A 21,878-nucleotide genomic window follows, 5' to 3' on the forward strand; every position below is an offset into this window, starting at 1 on the left:
ACTTTCTTGGATTTGTGGAAAACAGGGCCGGATTTCTTGGGCCAAAGGGTCTCAACCAATCGGGGCCAATGATTTATAGTTCAAATTATACTATACTTTTTGTACAATGTCTCAGACATTTTGCTTCCTGTTTACCTAAATTATATAATGCTACTTGCATCTTAATCTACAAGGCACGTTATTTTCTAGACTTTATCAATGCCATATTGCCACGCTCATTGATTGGCAAATAATGACATCGTTTTTATGGGGAATTCCGCCTTCTATCTATTCCTAATATTTCCTTATTTCATCTTTATTGAGATTGGTATACCAAGGGTCTCTGGCTCTGAATGCAACCATTCATGAGCACTTGTATTATACAATGTCTCCGTTTTGGCTTGCTTCTCCGGGAACATTCCTTATCGATTTCAAAGTCAATGTGGTCTGGGTGGGATAAGCTGAATATGCTGCGGAATATTCTTCCACTGTCTAACCTTCTCCCCTTCAATATATTTCAGGCATCGAGTATTTGGTAGAGAACAGACTGCTTCGTCACGATCCCCAGGATGTGGCGCATTTCCTTTACAAAGGCGAGGGCCTGAATAAGACGGCCATAGGTGAGTGCGAATCCAGATTACAGTGGCCTTCCTTTAATGGCCTTTTCATAAGCGAATCGAAAACAGAAAAAATCAATTAAACGCGCAGCACAATAAGAAAAGATACTAATGACTATTTTCCTTTCCAGGCGATTACCTCGGCGAAAAGAACGATTTCAACGAGGATGTCCTGAAAGCCTTTGTGGCGCTCCACGACTTTACAAATCTCATTTTAGTGCAAGCCTTAAGGTGAGTCGTCGTAGATAATCGCACCTCATTTACCGGCAGTAAATGGCATCCTTCTCACTAATATCCTACTCTCTTCACAGACAATTCCTTTGGTCGTTTCGGTTGCCGGGCGAGGCGCAAAAGATCGATCGCATGATGGAGTGCTTCGCCCAGCGATATTGCCAACTCAATCCGGATATATTCACAAACACGGATACCTGCTATGTGCTCAGCTTTGCTATTATAATGCTCAATACTTCTCTGCACAACCCATCGGTGAGTAATGATAATTTTTCGAATCTCAATTAATAGCTAATACAAACCATTGTAATTTAATTTCAAAGGTCAAAGACAAGCCAACCGTTGAGCAATTTATCTCGATGAATCGTGGCATCAACAACGGCGGCGACTTGCCACGGGGCCTGTTGGAGTCCCTCTACGAGTCCATTCGAACAGAGCCATTCAAAATACCCCAGGACGATGGCAATGATCTGATGCACACCTTCTTCAATCCCGACAAGGAGGGCTGGCTATGGAAGCAAGGCGGCAGGTGAGTCGTTAGTATTTATTTGCCGGTTCTCCAAGCTAATACATTTTTTGGATAATTCCTACCAAAGATACAAATCGTGGAAGCGACGCTGGTTCATTTTGAATGACAATTGCCTGTACTACTTTGAATACACCACCGACAAGGAGCCACGCGGCATTATACCTTTGGAGAATATATCGGTGCGGGAGATTCACGATCGGAGCAAACCGCATTGCTTTGAATTGTTTGCAACCGGGGGAGCTGACATAATCAAGGCCTGCAAGACTGACTCCGAGGGCAAGGTAGGTGTCTATTCTTCATTAACTTGAGTATGATTAATAATTGTCTTCGTTTCTCTACGTAGGTGGTGGAGGGCAAGCATACTGTGTACCGCATGTCCGCCGCAACGGAGGAGGACCAACAGGAGTGGATCAAGCGACTGACGCAGTCCATTAGCCATAATCCTTTCTACGACATCCTAGTACAAAGAAAGAAAAAGGCGCTAAGCAAGAGTTAATATTGCGGACGGACCTCTGGCTCGGCGCCCCCCTTTTGTCTCTCGGATCTCAGTGAATCTTTTGCTAAGCGTGTGTGGTGTGCTGCCCCCTCTTCCTATTTATACATACATCCCGGATATTATAAGTCTAACAATGTGTTTGTGAGAACTTCCCCCCGTCAAACCAATGCCTGTAACTAGTTAGTTAACTGTGTGGTTTCTCATGCCCAAAATGTTGTCCTAGTATTCAGTTTGATCGACTCGAAACGAGCCATCACACGCCGACGCTCTTCGAACCATATAAACTTTTGTCTCTATTGTTGTGATATATAATTTATTTACATTAGGAATTAACGATAATATGGTATGAAAACATCAAGTTGCATCAATAGGAAATACATTTATAAAACCATTTTCATTAGTGCAAATTATTGTTTAGTTTTATTTGTACGTAAAAGTCTACGAATATGTGTTTAGCATTTTTCTTACCACCTAAGTTATATCCCACCCCACTCTATATGTAGATATATCCCTAGTTCTATGAAACATATCCCATATCTATCCCATAATTAATTTAAGCTAAAGCAGCTCAATATTGTTGGTTGGCAATTATTGTTGGACCAATTACAGTGAGAGGTTTGCACCAAACATTTCGAAAAACAACGAATCCAATTTTAAATGTGTAAAAGTTTAACTATTAAATTAACAGATCCCAGTGTAGAGAGATGCGTTTAAATTATATCGGTTTTGCGGCGAAACTCTGTTTGTATAAAGTCAGCCAAAGATTATTATTATTATGCAAAACGTCAGCTATATGTAACGAATGCGTTCAATGGAACAAAATTTTGTAAAAATGCTTCTCTTGAGGGATTTTGTTAGTTTAAACAGTAGGAAATCAGCCAACTGCAAAATGTTTCAGCCAGAGATAAAGTTACATACACAGAATTTAGAAAAAATTAAGTGCTGATATAGAAAACACTCTGTAAATAAGCAATTTTGACTCCTAAAAATCATTGCCGGCGTTTATCTTATGGTAGCCATAAGATGCTGTTGTTTGAAATATTAATATTGTAATTGTATGTCGAGCCTTCGTGCCTTGACGAGTATGTATGATGCTCCGCCCACCCTGATCATATGTGGCTGGTTTTGTTTCGAGACTGAGAGATAAACTTTTTCGCATGCACCTTTAATGCCATTTACCATTTAACCATTGCGGATTTGCTTGTCCTAAGATTTGTTTGTAAACACAGCAGTCCTCTTAATATGTTTGCAATATTACCAATAATTTAGCCAACTCCGTATATCCCTACTCCAAAATACGCTAAGTTTACTTTATTCAGTGCGTACAGAATTAACGAATAATAATTAATTTTAGCGACAGTGAATGAATTGCGTAGGTAATTGGTGTGTATGCCTGTGAATATGTGCGTTTTAGCATTACAAAACCTAAAAAATATTAACAATTTTGTACATATGGAGGGATGATAGCTTGTTGTACAATATTAACGTAAGCCAGTAAATTATAGTTTAGAATTTTGTATTGCTTTAGCATATAAAAATAAACATTTATACAAATAATTAAATAAAGTTTATTGAATATCAAGAAAAGAACCCATGCTTTTTAATTCGAATGTAAATATACATATAAGAATTTTTTCTGTGAAACCTATATGATCCAAAGTCTGAACTATCAGTGATTAAAAAAGATTAATAACTGCTACTTAGACTTTGACCTTATTATGCAAATGGTTGGCTGTAAAAATAAAGCAAAGTGAGTTTCATTATTTCGTCTCATGTCTCATCCACCGTATTCGTATTTTTTTATAGAGACATTTGATGTATTCTATAATAGACCAAATTAAAATTTAGGAAATATTTTCATAAATGAAAACAAAAAACCACCGTAAATTCATATAAATATTTTTTCTGTTTGGACGTTGATGCACTAAGGTCAGTACATACAAGTGGCCCGTATGACACCAGGCACGTGCCTGTTTGGGTTAGGGTTTAGTAGGCGCGATGGAAAATATAGGACAGAATACGAGGAAAATTGACTACCGGCGTGCTGCCAGATTGTTAGCTTGCATGCTTACTAAGTGTGTTAGTATTAAAGATTTTAATTTGGGAAGGAAATCTACGTTAGAGATTAGTGTGTACAAATCATTATAATTTGCACATAACACTCTAAAAGGTTCATGCAGTTCAAAGGAGGTCCTACAGTGGCGCAACACTAATGGGATATAGGATCTAGTGGTTCTACATGGTACATGGAAATTAAGCTGACTCAACAAGTCAGCACTTTCCACATCACCATGGATAAGGTTAAAAATAAAGGTTATCCCTAGCATCGTTCTACGATTGGCTAAGGACGGCAAGTTTATTAATAGGAGTCTACTAGAGTAGGAAGGTAATCTTTGGTTTGCATCCCAATTTAAACCGCGTAGAGCGAAAAGTAAAAAGTTCTTTTGAACCGACTCAATGCGTTTACTATGGACGCCGTACTGAGGGCTCCAAACGCAGCATCCATATTCTAGGATAGGACGAACTAAGGAAGTATATAAGGATTTAGTAACATAGGGGTCATTGAATTCCTTCGACCACCGTTTAATAAATCCAAGCACACCCCTGGCTCTATTCACCATAGACGAAATATGATCAATAAAGTCAAGTTTTGGGTCCAAGCGGACGCCAAAATCGTCAACTGTATTAATTCTTTCCAAAGAGCAGCCGTTCAGCGTGTAAGTAGCAAGCTTAGGAACGACACGAGAGAATGTCATTACCTTCCATTTCGAGCCATTTAAGTTTAATAAGTTTACACGGCACCAAGTTTGTAAATTATTGAGATCTGTTTGTAAATCCGTAAATTGTAAAGTGTATATATTCTTGATCATCATAAACAGCCGAGTTTATTTAGCCATATCCGTCTTTCCGTTTTTAGGCAAACTATGCAGTAATTTCACTTGTAAACGGTCCGGAGCGGACGCCTTCATCATATAGCTACCATATAAACTATCAGAAAATTACAAAAAAAAAAAATTATAACTTTTTTTATAACATATAATTTTAGATATATGTAGCCATTTTGTATTATTTTAGAACCGTTGTTTTAATTTTATGGAAATCGGACTAATACACCGAATACTGCCAAAGGAACGTTTGGGAAATAAATACAGTAAAAATTATAACTTCGTTGTTTTTTTTTTCAACATAATTTCATCTCCTCTGAAAAACGATTTTGTATTTTTTAATTTGGTTTTAATTTTATGAAAATCGAACGACAATATCATATAGCTGCCTTACAAACGAAAGTTAGATATAGAGATAAATTCAACACTGTGACAGTAAAACTGTAAATTTAAAAAGTATAGGGGAATATAATGAAAATATGCATTACTTGTTATACCCTTGCAGGGTATTATAATTTCAGTCAGAAGTTTGCAACGCAGTGCAGGAGGCACCTCCGACCATATAAAGTATATATATTCTTGATCAGGATCAACAGTCGAGTCGATCTAGCCATGTCCGTCTGTCCTTCTGTCCGTCTGTCCGTTTCTACGCAAACTAGTCCCTCAGTTTTAAAGCTATCTGAATGAAACTTTGTAGTTAGCCTTCTATATAGTCTCACTCGTATATATGTCGGAACGGGCCGGATCGGACGACTATATCATATAGCTGCCATAGGAATGATCAGAAAATTTTTACAAAAATTTTTTTAACATTTTCAGTTTTCAACAGAATTGGTTGAATATAGGCATTTTATTATACTCTACAATTTTGTGTAAAATTTTATGAAAATCGGACTATTATATCATATAGCTCCCATAGTAACGGTCGGAAAATTAATACAATTAAATTTATAACTTTTTCAGTTTTCAACAGATTTTCATCAAATTTGAGGTATAGCCATTTTTTATAAGTCTCAAATTTTGTGTCAAATTTAATGAAAATCGGACAACTATATCATATAACTAAATATATCGTATAGGTGCCATACAAACGATCGTTTGATGTAGAAGAAAAATGCAATCTGTGAATGTAAAGCTGCAAATATAATATGTAAAGGTAAATGAAATGAAACCAGGTATTACTTCGTTGTTTTTAACACAAATATATATAATTTATATTGCATGGATTCCTAGTCATTGAAGTATTAATAATTTTCAAACTTGGTGCCGTGTAAACTTATTAAACTTAAATGACTCGAAATGCAAGCTAATGACATTCTCTCGTGTCGCTCCTAAGCTTGCTACTTACACGCTGAACGGCTGCTCTTTGGAAAGAATTAATACAGTTGACGATTTGGGGGGTCCGCTTGGACCCAAAACTTGACTTTATTGATCATATTTCGTCTATGGTGAATAGAGCCAGGGGTGTGCTTGGATTTATTAAACGGTGGTCGAAGGAATTCAATGACCCCTATGTTACTAAATCCTTATATACTTCCTTAGTTTGTCCTATCCTAGAATATGGATGCTGCGTTTGGAGCCCTCAGTACGGCGTCCATAGTAAACGCATTGAGTCGGTTCAAAAGAACTTTTTACTTTTCGCTCTACGCGGTTTAAATTGGGATGCAAACCAAAGATTACCTTCCTACTCTAGTAGACTCCTATTAATAAACTTGCCGTCCTTAGCCAATCGTAGAACGATGCTAGAGATAACCTTTATTTTTAACCTTATCCATGGTGATGTGGAAAGTGCTGACTTGTTGAGTCAGCTTAATTTCCATGTACCATGTAGAACCACTAGATCCTATATCCCATTAGTGTTGCGCCACTGTAGGACCTCCTTTGAACTGCATGAACCTTTTAGAGTGTTATGTGCAAATTATAATGATTTGTACATACTAATCTCTAACGTAGATTCCCTTCCCAAATTAAAATCTTTAATACTAACACACTTAGTAAGCATGCAAGCTAACAATCTGGCAGCACGCCGGTAGTCAATTTTCCTCGTATTCTGTCCTATATTTTCCATCGCGCCTACTAAACCCTAACCCTAACAGGCACGTGTCTGGTGTCATACGGGCCACTTGAATGTACTGACCTTAGTGCATCAACGTCCAAGAGATGATATCCTTAAGCATTTTTTTCGACGTTATTGTATGTTTCCGGATCTTCCGCTCCAAGAAATGCCACAAATGCTAAATTGGGCTAAGATCTGGACTCTGTGGAGGTATTCGAGACTGATTTTTAACTTTCAATAGAAAGTAAAGCTTTGTATTGTGTGCCGTGTGCTTCGGATCATTGTCATCTTGAAACCAATATTCATGTTCCAACCCTTATTTTACAGGACTTTCTTGGAAATGGTCTACCAAAATTGGTATATAGATACCTTGGTCCATAACAGAGAATTTCCCAAAACTGTTTCTAACGATACTGTCCTCCGCAAATATGCACATTACCAAGCACCCAGATTTCTGGAATAAGGTAATATTATCCGATGAAAGCAAACTCTGCATATTTGGAATCAAGGACATAGTCTTGGTCTAGAGAAGAACCGGAGAAGTCTTTAATAAAGAAAATTAAGTTGTCAACGTAAAGAATGGAGGAAGCAACATTATGGTGTGGAGGTGTATGACAGCAAGTGGCGTGGGAAAATTAACAATTATTGGTATACATAAATACTTGCAACTTAGTGCCGACAACCTTTGATTATAATAAATATTAAAATAATTATTTTAAATTCGTTAAAAGTAAGCATATCTCAGATTAACACATACATACATATGTATGTTGAATGATAACTGAACTATAGACATACAATCCGTTTGGTTTGGACTTTTAAACAATCTGCAATAGATTGCTCTAAAGAGACTAGTTTGCTTAGATACTGACAGAAAGACTGAAAAACGGACGACATTGACTTTGCTGCTGATGCTGATCAGGAATATGTAAAATGTGTAGTCAAACTTAGACTTATGATACCTTTAAATCAATCGAAGCAAAAAATGTTTGCTTAAAGGCAAATTTGTAAATCGGTAAATTTGTTAATGCACAAACCAAATATATTAAGTAAATATATAAAATAGTATATATTTACGTTTACATCGAGTTACTCTCTCCAACATCCATTCGTTTCCTCCCAGGTTCAAGCTTTAATGAAATAACTCAACTTTCTCAATATTAGTTATTTATTCCACAATTCTTTTAAATTCTTACAATATTTCGGATTGACTATGCAGCGTCATAGCCCATATCCTTGCAGTACGTTAGTATTGGAGTGAATGGGGAGGGGGGGTTGTGAGAGAGTGATAACATGTCTGTTCGTGTCTGTATGTATTTAACATTGGTTATGGCTGCGTCGCTTTTTATATATGTGTACCGTTATTACGTTGTCCTTAACAGCTCATTAATATATTCATGTATGCTCTTAACATTCAGGAGATTCTCCCCGTGTTAATTGAATTCATGTTTTATGTATATTTATAGTTTAGCTAAGTATCAGCTAACATGCTGCGTTTAATTATCATTTAATTATTTGCTATGTTGGGGTTTACAAAACAATTTATTCATAAAAAACTAATTACAAATAGGCGCACATATGCATGTATGCAATATAGTTCATCTTTTGTTTAAATTACATAGTAAGCCTTTAAATAAATTCTCGATTTAGTGCTGATTCGAATTATTTACAATATTCTTAGTGGCGAATTGATCAATTTTGAACGAAGGGAAATTCAGTGGCATAAATTGACATACATAAGTCATATGTGCATATCCATAGAGTTGCAGTACCTCTCATTAGCTGTAATATTTACACGTTTTCATAATCAGGGTTTATTCGATTTAGGTAACAGTGCGGATTTCTTGTCGCTCTTAAAAGCTAAATGCATGCATCATGGCCTTACCGATTCAGCGTATTCGTTAGTGTTTAATATTAATCTGAGTTATTGGCTAAACATTTCAACTACTTCGAGTGGGCCAGATGAATCAGCAATGAATTGAATCACTCTGATGGCTTCACACTCGGGATCCCTCGCATACACTATATAAGGTGGCGCCATGCAAATCGACTTGCATTAATACACGAGTGTACTACGAGGATTGTGGCCTAGAAACTTAGTCTAACCCGATAGGGTTTAGTACGTTACGAGCCCATTCATGTTTAGGGATTTAATTGCTTAAAGCAAATCTGCTGCCACCGACGACCAGTTCGCTTTACAAATTCTGAAGCCCAATGATTTGCCAGAGGACACTTGCCTAGGGCAGATCTAACAATATTTTACGCTTACTTTAGATATAAATGGTAATATTATAATTCTTTCCCGCCGGGTTGCGAACAATGAACGTAAATTAGGCTCTTTCTGTTGATTGTGCAAAACATTTGAAAATAAAACCGAAATATATTTACCTATGTTTTTCCTAGACTCGGTACGAAAATAAACTAGAACTAGTGCTATTGTGAGGGCTCTGCTCGAAATACATAAATATGGATAAGTTTAACTTTATATCTTGCTATAGTTGTCAATATTTACGGTACTTAGAGTAATTGCTTGCAGAGTTCGATAATTAGATGCCCGCTTATTCGGAGCTAATGGGTAATATATTTATCGTTCTGTGGCTGCTGACAGGATCCGCAGCACTTCTCCTTGTAGCGATGAAGTCGGCACAGGCCCATGGCAAGCGCATTCCGGCAGTAACGCGACGAGTCGCGACAATGCATCGAGGACGACACTGGAGATGATATTACATTTAATTTCATTCCATTGAGTATCGAAGTGTAATCATCGATACTTACTTTTGGCCTGGCAGGACGGACTTTTGCAGATTTTCATGACCGCCGGTCGGGGCTGGTGTTTGCACACATTGCCCGCCGGCCGGCGACTCCCGTACCAGACGCACTGCAGGATGCGATACTTGATACCCTGCCGGCCGCACGGAGCGTTGCACTGCGGGCGGAAGGAAGGGGGTTTATAGGTGAGTATCAGTGTAGGACACCTAAGAAGCGTTGTGGGACTCACCTCTGACCAGGGCTCCACACGCCACACGCCCTTGCAGCGCTCGTTGTAGCACTCCTGGCGCATGGCCGGACGCTCGTACTCGTCGCAGGCACTTCCCGCCGTCCCGTTCTCGTGCCGGCAGGACACCTCGCGGCGCTGCACGGCCGTGTTCCTGCCGTGGCAGCGGGACTGCTGGCAGAGCGACCACTCGCCCTTGGTCCACTGCGGACAGGGCTCGTTGCCGCAGCTCCGGAACGTCTGGGGCTGCTCCAGCCCGTGGGCGGTGCACTCTGAATTATCCACGACCTGCTCCGCGCTGGAGTTCCCGGCCCTTGCCGCAGCTCTCCGGCAGCCCAGAGTGCGGCGCTTGGGGAGAAGAGGGGGAGATGAGTACATTTCCTTGATTTTACCGGACCAACCAATGCATTAAATAACCAGCGCTAAGGCCCCTCTGCCTGTTCAATTATTTAATATTGCTCCTGATTTTATGGAGCCAGTGGAGCAGGGTCCGGGACTTCTGCCCTGTGCACTTGGCTAATTATTGCATAAACGTCGCTGGCTGCTTTGGGACACATTTCTCGTTTCTTTTTATGGCGTTCTGTTTGCTTCTGGGACAAAAGCGAAGAAGCGAAGCTTTGGGGTTTCTGAATCAGTTGAAATATTCAACAGCCTTTAAGAGTTGCGAGTCGCATGACTAAACTGGGTGGCGGTTATGGGGTTCGAGAATACATAGTTTTGGTATTCTAAGAATATTTGATTCATCAGTTGGACTGATGACATAATGGGTTATAATGCATTGCCCCAGAAGTTCCCACTTGGCCTTGACCCAAGCTCCTTACTCACCTGCAAGCCGCTGCCATCTGCTCCGCAGTCCTGCGAGCACTTGGACCATTTGCCCAACTGCCATTTGTAGACGTAATCGGCGCTCTCGAGGCCCGGCATCGCCGTTGTTGTGGTGGCCGCTGCGATTTCCCATCGTGCGTGGGGCATGTGAGGCAAGATTTCCATGTCCGGGTCCTGGCCTGCGTCCACTGCCTTGACCCCCATCGACTCGGAGGCCGTGCGAATGGGACCCGCCTCGGTGTGCAGCTCTTTGGCCATCGCACGCATCGGCTCGTCCTGCTCGAAGTGGGCGGCTTCCGAGTCGAGGCCGTACTTGACCGCCTCGCCGCGGAGTAAATGCTGGCCACGAGAGTCCTTGAAGCGCTGCAGCGGCCATAGGAACTGTGGACGGGAATAGGGTTAGTTGCACTGCTTGCAAATGCACATCTCCATCCATATCTGGGCCAAAAGGGCCCAGTCCGCAAGCCAGTCGTGATTGTTTGTTGTTCGATATGCCATGCCAAACTTTAGTCGCAGTTCCGCTTCCGCTTTCGTAACGACCATCGCATCGATCTTGTGCCGAGTGTGCCCGGCACATTTACACACATCCACACATACATACGTATGTGCACATACATACAAAAGTGCAAATTTAGGTGGGGTGTTTCATGCATGCACACTTGAATTGGCCTCATCAATTGCTTCACGTTGACTGAGTACGGACTCCGAAATCCGATTAGCCACCGAACCTCCCTTGCACAGCCCTTTCCGAACACCACCTCCACATCCTCATCCGCATCCACATCCACATCCGCTCTCTAATTTCCCCTCTATGTGCGAGTTTCGAATATTTGACTACCAAATGCACATAGCTGTGGGTTTTTCGTAGCCAGCCAGTAAGTCGGTTTGACCCATCCAATCCGGACTAGTTGGTGTGAGAGAACCCCTGGGGGGAGCAGCGTGGACCTGACACTGATGGAACTCACTCTTAACTGTATTTGTTTTTAATCATAATAATTACTAAGAGAGAAGGTATTTTGATAGTTAATATAAACCAAACATGATTGGATAAATCGATAAAAACCAAATATGGTTCCGGTTGTGGCCTCCATTCGTACAATCTATAAACGAGTTCGAATATCGTAAAGTCCCATGATTTCATGATTTCCACAAAATAACCCAAATTGCCTTTGCCATGTGAACCCATCTCCGCTCCCTGCCCCTCCAGTTGCATTCGAACTTATTGTCAAACAACGTCATGGTCTTGCCAATGTCGACGTCATTGCTCTGCCCGTTTGCATTTACAGCTGCCCAGAGCCGATGGGGCAGTAGGAGGATTGGCGAGTTCGTCCTGCTCCTGGCAGTCGGAGGCGCACACACAAAGATGATTTCCCAAGTGCCACTTGAAAGCGACAAATGCGCCTGCATAGTTTCTGCTCTTGCTGCTGTTTTCGTTGCCATTGTTGTTGCTGCTCCTGATGGCTGCTGCATCTGCTGCGCTTTTATTTGCGGACACCCTCCCCCTCACTCCTCCCCATTTGTTGGCCAACAAGAGCCGAGGGGTGACAATGACAGTGACGCCACCCCCGGAATCCGACTCTGACTCCCACTGCCATTTATTGCCATTGCTGTTGCTGATGCTGTTGCTGTTGCTGTTGCTGTTGCTGTTGCTGTTGCTGTTCTGCTGTTGCTGCTGGCCCTTGTCAATATTGCACTATTTCGGAGAGGAGTGCAGGGACTGCGATTGGAATTCCGGGGAGCTCTGCTTGGCTCCGACTGCCGGTGGAGCGTTCTGCTTGCGCAACTGTAATTAGCACAAAGTTCTCGCCTTGCTTTTCGCCCAATTGGCCCAAATGGCACAGCAAAGTTGCCAGATTATCGTCTCAAAATGTAATGGTAATTCGGTTTTGCTGGGTAGAAAAAAAAAACATACATACATAGGCCAAAGGTTTGGTCTGGCCAATGGGGTATTACATTGAGACTCAGATGTGAACAAGAACAGCAAAACAGTACCATAGAATCAAAGACTCTTTACTAACAAGATGCATAACGCCTAAACATTTGAATTGCAGCCGGCAACTCTCTGCGAGCGAGAGCGTAAAAATAGAATGAATTTCCATTTTTGAGTATTCAAGGATCAAGCACAGATCGAACACATCTACAGGGTGCGGCACGAAAACTTTCTGATTTTAGAAGGTTATAAAAAAAAAAGTAGTTGATATACCATTCCAAATTTTTTTTATTCTTGTAACACACCTTCTGAAGTTTTTATTACACAGTTTTGAAGATTACATCGGACAAGTGATGGCCGTTGTTTTCAATGCACTGAGATACCCGATTTTCGAAGCACAGCTGAACTCTCTCAAGCATATCGACGGGTATCTTTGCGATTGCTTACCGAATGTTATTCTCCGATGAGCTGGATGAGATTTTGTCACATTCCCGCTCTTCCTGAATATTTTCACCCACAAAACAATCGACTGCCTGCCAGGAACGCGACCTGCAGGATGAATGTTGAGTTGAGTGGCAATTACGGAACGACCGTTGGAAAAGTAAGCCTCGCAGGCAAATGCGCACTGCTCTTTCGTCCAATGCATGATGTCCACTCACTGCGGTGTAGACGAAACTTCAGGAAGTCCCCTAAAACATGAGACACTCCCCACCCTTACCCGACCACTCCCCGCCGATTGGCACCAAAAACAAATCAGCAAGTTTTCGTGCCGCACCCTGTAGAACATAAAGTCAGCATAAAATGTTGAGGTGTAATAAAATGATGTGGCGTAACTCATCTTGATATATTGGTCAAACCAAAAACTTAAAACTGAATTCAAGGAGGGTTTTACCAAAAATGTACCAGTAGTAAAAGTATAAAATGTATAAAGCACTGGACTGGGCTGTGGAATTTTGGTACCATTATGTATTCAGACAATTTCTGGTTGAGAGCACACTCACATAACTCAAAAATAAATGTAAAAAAAATATATATATATATAAAATTAAATTAATTATGGCCCGATTTGGAAACCATGGTTCGAGACTTGACTAAATACCCTTTTTGCGAGTTTAAGTGCGAGTAGGATAGAAATAGAAGAGTTTTATTGTGTATAAACTTCCAAGTTTGTTATTCGAATTTGCTTAAAGTTGCAAAAACATATTCAAACGAAATAAACATACTTAAATTTGTACTGTTTTACCGAATTCTATAGTAGAGGTTAGCTATAGATTTCCTCAATTTGTGAGGGTGGCAATGGTTTATTTGTCAGTTTATCTGTTACACAGATACTCGGCAGGTACTAAGTTAAAATACCTATGGATATAGAAAAACTGTAACTAATAAGATGGGTAGGGCCCAAGTTGAGACAAAGATAAATGATATGAATTTTGTGTAGAAGTTTTACAAATTACCCATTATTTGCACATAACCCATATCTGACTTCAGCTGTTAATTATCTGATGTAGTTTCGACGACCAAGTCGACTCATGTGTAGCTGCATCCCCTTTATGCAACACAGACTCATTAGCAACTCTGCCCCAGCACTCAAAAGCTAACTTTGGTCCAGGCACATCGTTAAATTCTCACGCCTGACAGGCAAACGCTGCCACGCTGCAACGCTGCAACGCTGCCGGAGACAGACCCCAGCGTAACCCGGAGCTGAAGTGAACGGAAACCCTACCGAACTGAAGCGAACCGTAAACAAACAACCAACCAAACAGGAGCAGAAACAAAGTAACCACCAAGCTGTGCAGTTTGCAGCCTGAAATGCGTGTCGTTTAATTTAAGTTTATGTTAAATGTTAGCAGCAATAGGCGCCACTTGCGGATAAATACAAATAAGAGCATCCACAGAGAGGAGTGAAGAATGCCGCGAATGCCAGCAAATGGCACGGAGTCTAAGTGGGGCGCAGCTAACATGCCCCGGAGCCAGGAGCCAGCGGATGCTGCTGCATCCTGTATTCCACATGCCACATCCTGCTTCCTCTCATCCCCAATGCTCGCTATTAATAAATAGTTGCAATCAAAATTAAAAGCCAGCGCATTTTTCATGTTTTTAAATCATTTACGCCTCGCATGACGAATATGGGCCACCAGCTGCAGCGGCACAGTCCTTGGTCTCTGGTCTCTGGGAATTTATCAACGCACTTTGACCTGCCAGGGCTAAGCCAAAACCAAACCAAAACGAAGGGCCAGTCCAACGAAATTTGTTGATTGGATGCGTCCCAGGAATAATTTTATTAATAGCCCAAATGCTAGGCCGTAAATTGTATGTGTTGGCCCAAACAGAGGCAGAGAAAGCCGGCCTGCAGTTACTTAGCTAATTAAGAATGCTCAGTCCGAAGCCAGACAAAACCAACTAACTAACTAACTAACCCGGCTCAATGATTATGATCCTGATGGAAATGCATTATACTGCCAAGGCAATAATTTGTACCCTGAGAGCTAATCAATGAAATGATTCAGGTGCCATTCCAATGCCTTGCAAATTTACAGTCCACTGGATGCGGGGGAGGAGCAGAAGGAGGCGGAGGAGGAGGATGCTGGGGAGTCCCCGAATCACAGAGCTGCTAATGAGCAGACTCGGAAGCCCGCACCGCAGGCAACAATGCAATTAAACATGAAATGGCCAGCATTTGCATTCATTGATATCTGCAAGGGATGGTGAATAAAAGACAGAGCCAATATTGAATGGAATTGACGTTCATTGCCACGATAAAATAAGTCTAATCTGAAGGAGAACCTGGAGAAGTGGCTTATTTGGAGAGCTTAATTTAGGGACCGTCAAGAAATTCCTTATCTCCAACTCGATTTTGAGATGACTATGCTTTAACAAATTGCTTAAGAAGAGTTTCCCGTTAATACTTTATATTGCAAATAAAATGAGTTTCAAATAAGTAGGAGATACTCGGTATACTTGTCTTTCCCCATAGTTGTGTACTTGAAATTGAATTAATTCAGGCACACAAATTCTGAATAGAATAGAATTAATTACTCCGTTGGAATTAAAATAATATTTAAAATAGACAAGGCTTCGCTTTGTATCCTTCCTAATCAAAATCACGCTGTGAGACTCAACTTTGTTAAGTAAGTAAATTAAATGCAAATACCTATATAGTATATCATTTTTAGCAATTATGAGCTGCCAGGCGAGACTGCGTGGGCGGTAAAGAGTTAATCAATTCACCGCAAAGTTTCGGCCAGAGTGGTTTTAATTGTCAGCCAAACACACAGACTCGTGTGTGTCTGTTTGCTTTAAAACCACAGCATATTTTAAGTGGCTCACCACGAGTATTCGCGACAAAAATGCTCTTCAAAATTAGTCATAATGGCTGCTTTTATTCCCCTGATAGTTTTTTAGCCTGTAAATACTTATGGGGAGCTTTGATAAATGCAGTTCAAAGTGTCACTGCCACGAATACAACCCTTTCTCCATTTGCATCCGCACTCAACGGCACTGAAAACTCTCCGTGTGGTTCGAATATCCTGGGATCCTGCTGCCTGGCTGGGCATCATAAATTATTTTTGCCTAATCTGCATTTGGCGGTGGAACGTCTACTGATTGTTGTTGCCAGATTCGTTTTTCCGTTTCGGATTCGAATAAAGAGTGACAGTATCACAGGGCAATGCAGAGTAGAATGTATGGCTTAAACTATAGTTTAAGCCAATATATAAACAAAAAAATTAAAGTAAGAAACCTACGATGAGTATACTATACTGCTTAAGAATCTAACTTAAATTTTAAGATACAGATTTGTTACTGTTTTTTCATGAGTTAAACTAGTTTCGAAATACAGAGTTTTGAAACAAATTTTAAATGAATATCTATCAGTAATGATAAAGTCTTAATTAACCTGAACATTTTCACCCTAAGATTTTGAAGATAAAACCATTAAAGAACCATGAAAAGCTAAAAATCGATTGGGTTATATCGTGAAGGATTTTGATTCACATATCCAGACGATTTTGATAGCTCTTTCTCTATATTTGTCCGATTTTCCGTTTGTTTTTAGTATATACTTTTAGAATTTCCAAAATGTCTGTCTAAAAGAGCTGTTCAAATGCAAATACAAGTGGTAAAATATGTGCTACCAGGTGTGTAGGTATATTTAAGTTACGACGACGTTGACTGAAAGCTAATTTTCAAAGCCAAAAATTGTTGTCTGGTTCTATTTTTTGGCTATATTTACATAACTTTTATGTGGCGAAAGTGGGGTATGCAAAAGTTAGCGAGGCTCATGGAAAACTCTCGCGATAACTCGCGTGGTAGAGAATAAACTTTTCAATTAATAAATTAGGTTAAAAAAGTACTTTCTAATTGTTTGCTGGTGAGCGAAATAATTTTCCGAGGAAACTTTTCCTGGCATTTGATGCGTTCACCTCTTACCCAGCCGGCATATCAAACGTCAAACAGATCAACGATGAGCTTGCTGCAGTTAAAATTATTAGTTATGTTGTATGTTTTAATACAATATATCTATTTGATAAAACATGCAAAACACAAACAAAAATTAGTGGTGCGATATTATTCGGAATAATTATTTAAAAAAAAAAACAGAACAACTTGTGTCATTGATATGATGTTATATGAGAAGTCATTGTAAGTACCATTGTCTTACACAAAAGATATGAATTTATAATATTTAATTAATTAATAAATGATTATGAAAGAAATTCTTTAAATAAAATGTAATAGGCATGCTCATTTAATGTCAAATAAATCAAGTGGTTGTGAACGGAAATTGGATTAGATCAAGTAATCTTGTGAAAATGTAATAGTTTTTGAAATTTGATATCCTTGCCAAAAATGCGGCAATTCATTTGAATAATTCTCACAGATATTTAATGCATATTTTCTGGGGTATTATTTAGCATAATAGTTTGTTGACGGCGCATGACAATTAATGACAATGAAATCCTGCAAGCTTTATAAACCAATTTAACACTTATTTGCTGACATACACACGCAAATGAAAGTTTGAAAATAGCCGCAGTTAATTTTATATGCACATTTTATATATGTATATGTTTTTTTTTTCGTAGAGTATTTCTTTGTGCATTTTGTGCCAATTTTCCAGCTTTTCACTTTGCCAGCATGCAACTTTGTTGGCCAAAAACTTTGCGAGGCCTGAACTGAATCTTCTTTTTACCCATAATGCCAATTGTTTGCTTATTTCATATTGTACAAAATGCATACAAAAAGTTTGGCGAAGAATGTCTTTGATGGCAGGCGCGCAAAAAGTTGCCAGAGGGCGAGAGGAGATCCCATAAGGAAGAGTCCAATTTTCCGCATCAGCTTTAATTAAATATTACGCAACATGAATTTCGGTGCTCTGGGAAGGGTTTTTTGCTTTTCGTTCAAGCACATCGGGAAAACTGTTTACGCGCCCGGGGTTAGTGGTAAAAGGTGTTTAATGTTTAGTGGAATCAGGCATAAGGTGTGGTTTTCATTGGAAAGTTTTACCTACGTTGCAATCGATACGTTTTTGGGTTTTCAAAATGGGTCCCCATTTTGTTACATTTGGATATGTTATCATTGGTGTGGTGTCATTATTTCAGAGGTCGCCCGAGCAACAAACCGAAGAGTAAAGAAAAACGTTGGTTTCGTTGGTGTATACATATATGTGAAAAGAAATACAAATTTTCAGGTTATTCTTGTCACGGGTAGCATGCATAATATGTCCTGGTCTTGGTGGCTTCTTTGAATATTTGAAAATATTATCCTTCAGCCTAGAGCTAATTAATTGGTTACAAATCATACAATTGAACCAAGGACCATGCAAAAAGAAAAGCTAATGAGACGGAAAATTCTAAATCAATACTTTTTTGGCAGCTCAATTGGCCAAGAGGTGCGATCGGAGCGAAGACAAATATAAACACGTTGCACAATTTACGTGCGCAGTCCTTTGGCTTTGTCCTTTCGAATGCACTCACAACACGCATGCAACGCAAAATTGATGGCGCATCCTCTCGAAATTAATAATAAACAAACGAAACAAAATGAAGGAATGCAATGACTGCGAAACGAAGTGAGAGCAACCATTCCCTGGCAAGGCCAAGGGAAGAAAAGAATTTAAATCAAGAGCAAAAGCAATTGCAAACGGATTGTGTGTTTATAGGCGAATGAAAATAAGTGCAGCACCGGAAGTGCCAACGAATGAGTCGAAAAAAACGAGGCAGGGCATGCCCACGAAGGACGCTGCCCCTCTCACCTGGAGGTGGCTGAGCAGAGCCTGGAAGTACGGCATGGCCAGCAGAGTCCTGGTCCGACTGCCGCCACTGCTGGCACTCGCTGGCTGCGGAACCCTGTCCTGGGATTTCACTAATTGCGAATGCTGCGTTCGAAGGATATACACACGCAGATCACACGGGTGGATTGGATATCGGGGTGGGTTAAGAAAGAAATATGGCAGAAATAGTTATTAAGTGTGACGTTATTTATTAGCAATATGTTTTGCCATAAAGTTATGGCTATGTAGATACGAGTGTGATGTATATGTGAGGGTATAGAGTTAATGTTTTAAAAAGGTCCTGGTGAGACCTTGTACTCAAGTATATAGTATTGTCTGGTCATCACAGGATATCATTGCAGGATATCCCAATTCCTTCCAGATGGACAACGACTCAATTAGGACATTTACGCTTATTTCTGGCTGTCTTGTCAACCGGAGAATGGGATAACCGCAACGGGACTTACGGAAAGGGTAGCCGTGAACCCTGAATCAGTTACCAGACAAACAGCAATTTGGCCAGGTAGTGTGGTTGGAAAACCTGGAAAACCGAAAGGATATTCGGACCCCTATTACTTCCCTCGCCTAACCAAGGACAAAAGCAGGCAATTTCAGCCAAGGCCCATGCCTCGTCTATTGTTATTTTCCCAGGAAGGAGGGGTAGAGAGTCTGTTGGCTTACTTTTCCCTGCCCAAATGCTCGCCTCTCCCTCCCTCTTGTTCTAGGCAACTGTACGTATACGTAATGCCAATCTAAAGCACATTATATGTTTGGCCAGTTGAAAAAGATAGAAGAGACATAGGGCGAGAAATCTAAAATGCCAACAGTTGGTATACATGTTTATTCTGCTGATATGAAGCAGCACAAACGAAATCGGAAAAGCCAAGTGGAAAAACTATCAAATTACGTAGATGTTGACACAACGAAGGGCGGATGGGAGCGACCGCACCGCACCGCAAATCCAATACACAACGAAATTGTGTAAACCCAGAAAGGACAACTGGCACTCCCTGTCCGTTCCCACACGCTTCCGGAACATATTTAAAACGTAAGCCCCGAAATGACGTTGATTGAGCGAGACAATCATAACGGAGAGCCCTGTGCACTACTCACATCGTCCTCCATGATGCTGCTGTCCGCATGCTGCACTCCGTCCGACTTGGGCCTCCGGCTCCGCTCCCTGCCATTCTGGAGGCGCTCCGACTGCTGCTGCCTCCGACGTGTGCCCTGCTGCTGCGTGGACCTGGAAAAGGGACAGAACAAACACGGGGAAAGCGTTAAAACCAAACATCTAATAATGCTAGGTCCAGGTTCCGGTCAGAGTTCTGGTTTTCTTTTTTGGCCCCCGGAAAATTTCAAATGCAGATTCCCGTCCCCATGTACCAGCAAAGCCCTGTGGTGCAGCTTCACCTTCCTTTCCCCAACAAAAGGACGGTTTGCCTTTTTCATCCTCATATGAATAAAGGTGCTGAAAGGCACTTGTTTGCAATGCCTTTGAGCGGCTGCCATATGAAATTGAAGTTCGAACATGCTCGTGCATATTATTGGCAGCCAACTATGCAAGTTTGTCTTTTGAAATCGGTTTAGGAAGTCAACTAACTGGAGAACGAGAGCCCTTAAAGTTCACTTAAATTGTAAATACTTTCCTAAAATGTATAACACTCAGACTATAACAACAATAAAGTTTTATTAAACCAACATAGTTGGTTTTCATTTGTAATTTTGAAGAAGCATTATCAATATTTTCTGTTTCCCTGTTTGGGGTCTTGCCGAGTAATGTTTTATTCAATGCAATATTATTACGAGAATGATTTTTAAAGCAATACTTTATGGTATTAAAATAAAATCTAATACACAGTCCACAAATCTCCGCTGCTCCGCCAAATATTTGCATATTTTTCCCAGCAGTGCAATCGACCAAAAATTGTTTGCCAAACAGTGTGCGCTTTTTGGCCAACATAAACTGTGTAAAATATATATAATATATCACTTTGAGTGTTTAAAATATTTAAGCCAATGCCGAATATATCATAAGCTGTGTCTCTATTACCCGCCAGAAGTAAGCTCCATTTTGATATTTGGTTTTAATGAAAACGACAACGTGAATGACGCATTAGAAATACGATAAAAGTACGATATATGACTACGTTTTGCTATGTGTTAAAAGGGGGATTTTAGAGTTGAACTGCCTGCACAACAGGCAATATGCATTTTCCTGGCGGCTGTTTGCTTTTAACCATTTGCTTAAACATTTAAGCACACAAAAAGAGGGAGCGAGGCATTCCAAACGATTGCGAAACGTATGAAGTTGCACTGCCTGTCCAAATGCAAACATTTACATACATACATATATTGATGTACATATATTGCCCATCTATACATGCATATGGTTACTCTGTAATTTTTGGCACGTTAAACTTCCAGAGCAACCGAACACCTAACCCGAATTGCGAAATAAACCGCACACACGTGTATCCGGGAGAATGCAGTTTTAGGGGCGGCATCCACTCAATAGACTTAAACGTTGAAGAGCTTTGCAGATATCATTATACAGACCCGGTGCACTCGATAGCAGTCCCAAATTTAACCAAGCTAATAACATTCCAGAACAGTTCAAAATTTATCACAGAGGAATCATAGTGTTTGTGTTATCACTGAAAACTATCATATCTAGAAGAGCGCTTAAGGGTTTTCGCTTCTTGAAATTCTATTTCAAAGGAACTTTGACGTGGAAAGCTTGCTGATTCCTAATTGTATTGCAAGAGTTTTGTAAATCCCAAAGAATGAAATATGCGGTATTTTCAAGTTTAAAGATCAGCGATTTCAGCAAACATATACCAAGAAGAACAGAAAACTTATATTGTCAATGCAAACTATAGCTTTACCCTGAAAGAGAAACAATCTATATGCAGAGGTGAGCCAACTAAGTAAGCATGAAATTTACTTAGAGTTTTTGTTTCACTTACTCTCTGTTGCTTTGTTTAAGCGCATAAAACTTTAACTCAAAGAAAAAGCAAATAAAAACACTGACTCAACTTAGCGGATGCAAGGAAAAGTGGAAAAG

General features: G+C 40.3%; 2 protein-coding genes across 18 annotated transcripts in view; one reads left to right on the plus strand and one right to left on the minus strand.

Annotated features, from left to right (window-relative positions):
* step (cytohesin steppke) overlaps positions 1-3,439 on the plus strand; it is a 30,046-nt gene extending 26,607 nt beyond the window's left edge. For both annotated transcript variants that reach the window (XM_020953717.2, XM_020953715.2), the window contains exons 4-9: positions 501-599; positions 728-827; positions 908-1,082; positions 1,151-1,356; positions 1,424-1,637; positions 1,700-3,439. In XM_020953717.2, the coding sequence (XP_020809376.1) occupies positions 501-599; positions 728-827; positions 908-1,082; positions 1,151-1,356; positions 1,424-1,637; positions 1,700-1,852 (947 nt within the window). In that variant the 3' untranslated portion in view covers positions 1,853-3,439. The remainder of the gene's footprint in view (positions 1-500; positions 600-727; positions 828-907; positions 1,083-1,150; positions 1,357-1,423; positions 1,638-1,699) is intronic.
* Positions 3,440-7,943: 4,504 nt separating this feature from the next.
* nolo (ADAMTS-like no long nerve cord) overlaps positions 7,944-21,878 on the minus strand; it is a 56,917-nt gene continuing 42,982 nt past the window's right edge. For 14 of the 16 annotated variants that reach the window (XM_086832157.1, XM_086832153.1, XM_086832148.1 and 11 more), the window contains 6 exons: positions 19,928-20,057; positions 18,797-18,919; positions 10,614-10,994; positions 9,792-10,136; positions 9,569-9,719; positions 7,944-9,504 (listed from right to left, as the gene is read on the minus strand). In XM_086832157.1, the coding sequence (XP_086688283.1) occupies positions 9,362-9,504; positions 9,569-9,719; positions 9,792-10,136; positions 10,614-10,994; positions 18,797-18,919; positions 19,928-20,057 (1,273 nt within the window). In that variant the 3' untranslated portion in view covers positions 7,944-9,361. The remainder of the gene's footprint in view (positions 9,505-9,568; positions 9,720-9,791; positions 10,137-10,613; positions 10,995-18,796; positions 18,920-19,927; positions 20,058-21,878) is intronic. The other 2 variants (XM_020953690.2, XM_086832160.1) reach the window with 2 other exon arrangements.

The sequence above is a fragment of the Drosophila serrata genome, unplaced genomic scaffold (assembly GCF_035046125.1).
Source record: "Drosophila serrata isolate PLE 108 unplaced genomic scaffold, ASM3504612v1 contig_245, whole genome shotgun sequence".
Classification (NCBI taxonomy): domain Eukaryota; kingdom Metazoa; phylum Arthropoda; class Insecta; order Diptera; family Drosophilidae; genus Drosophila; species Drosophila serrata.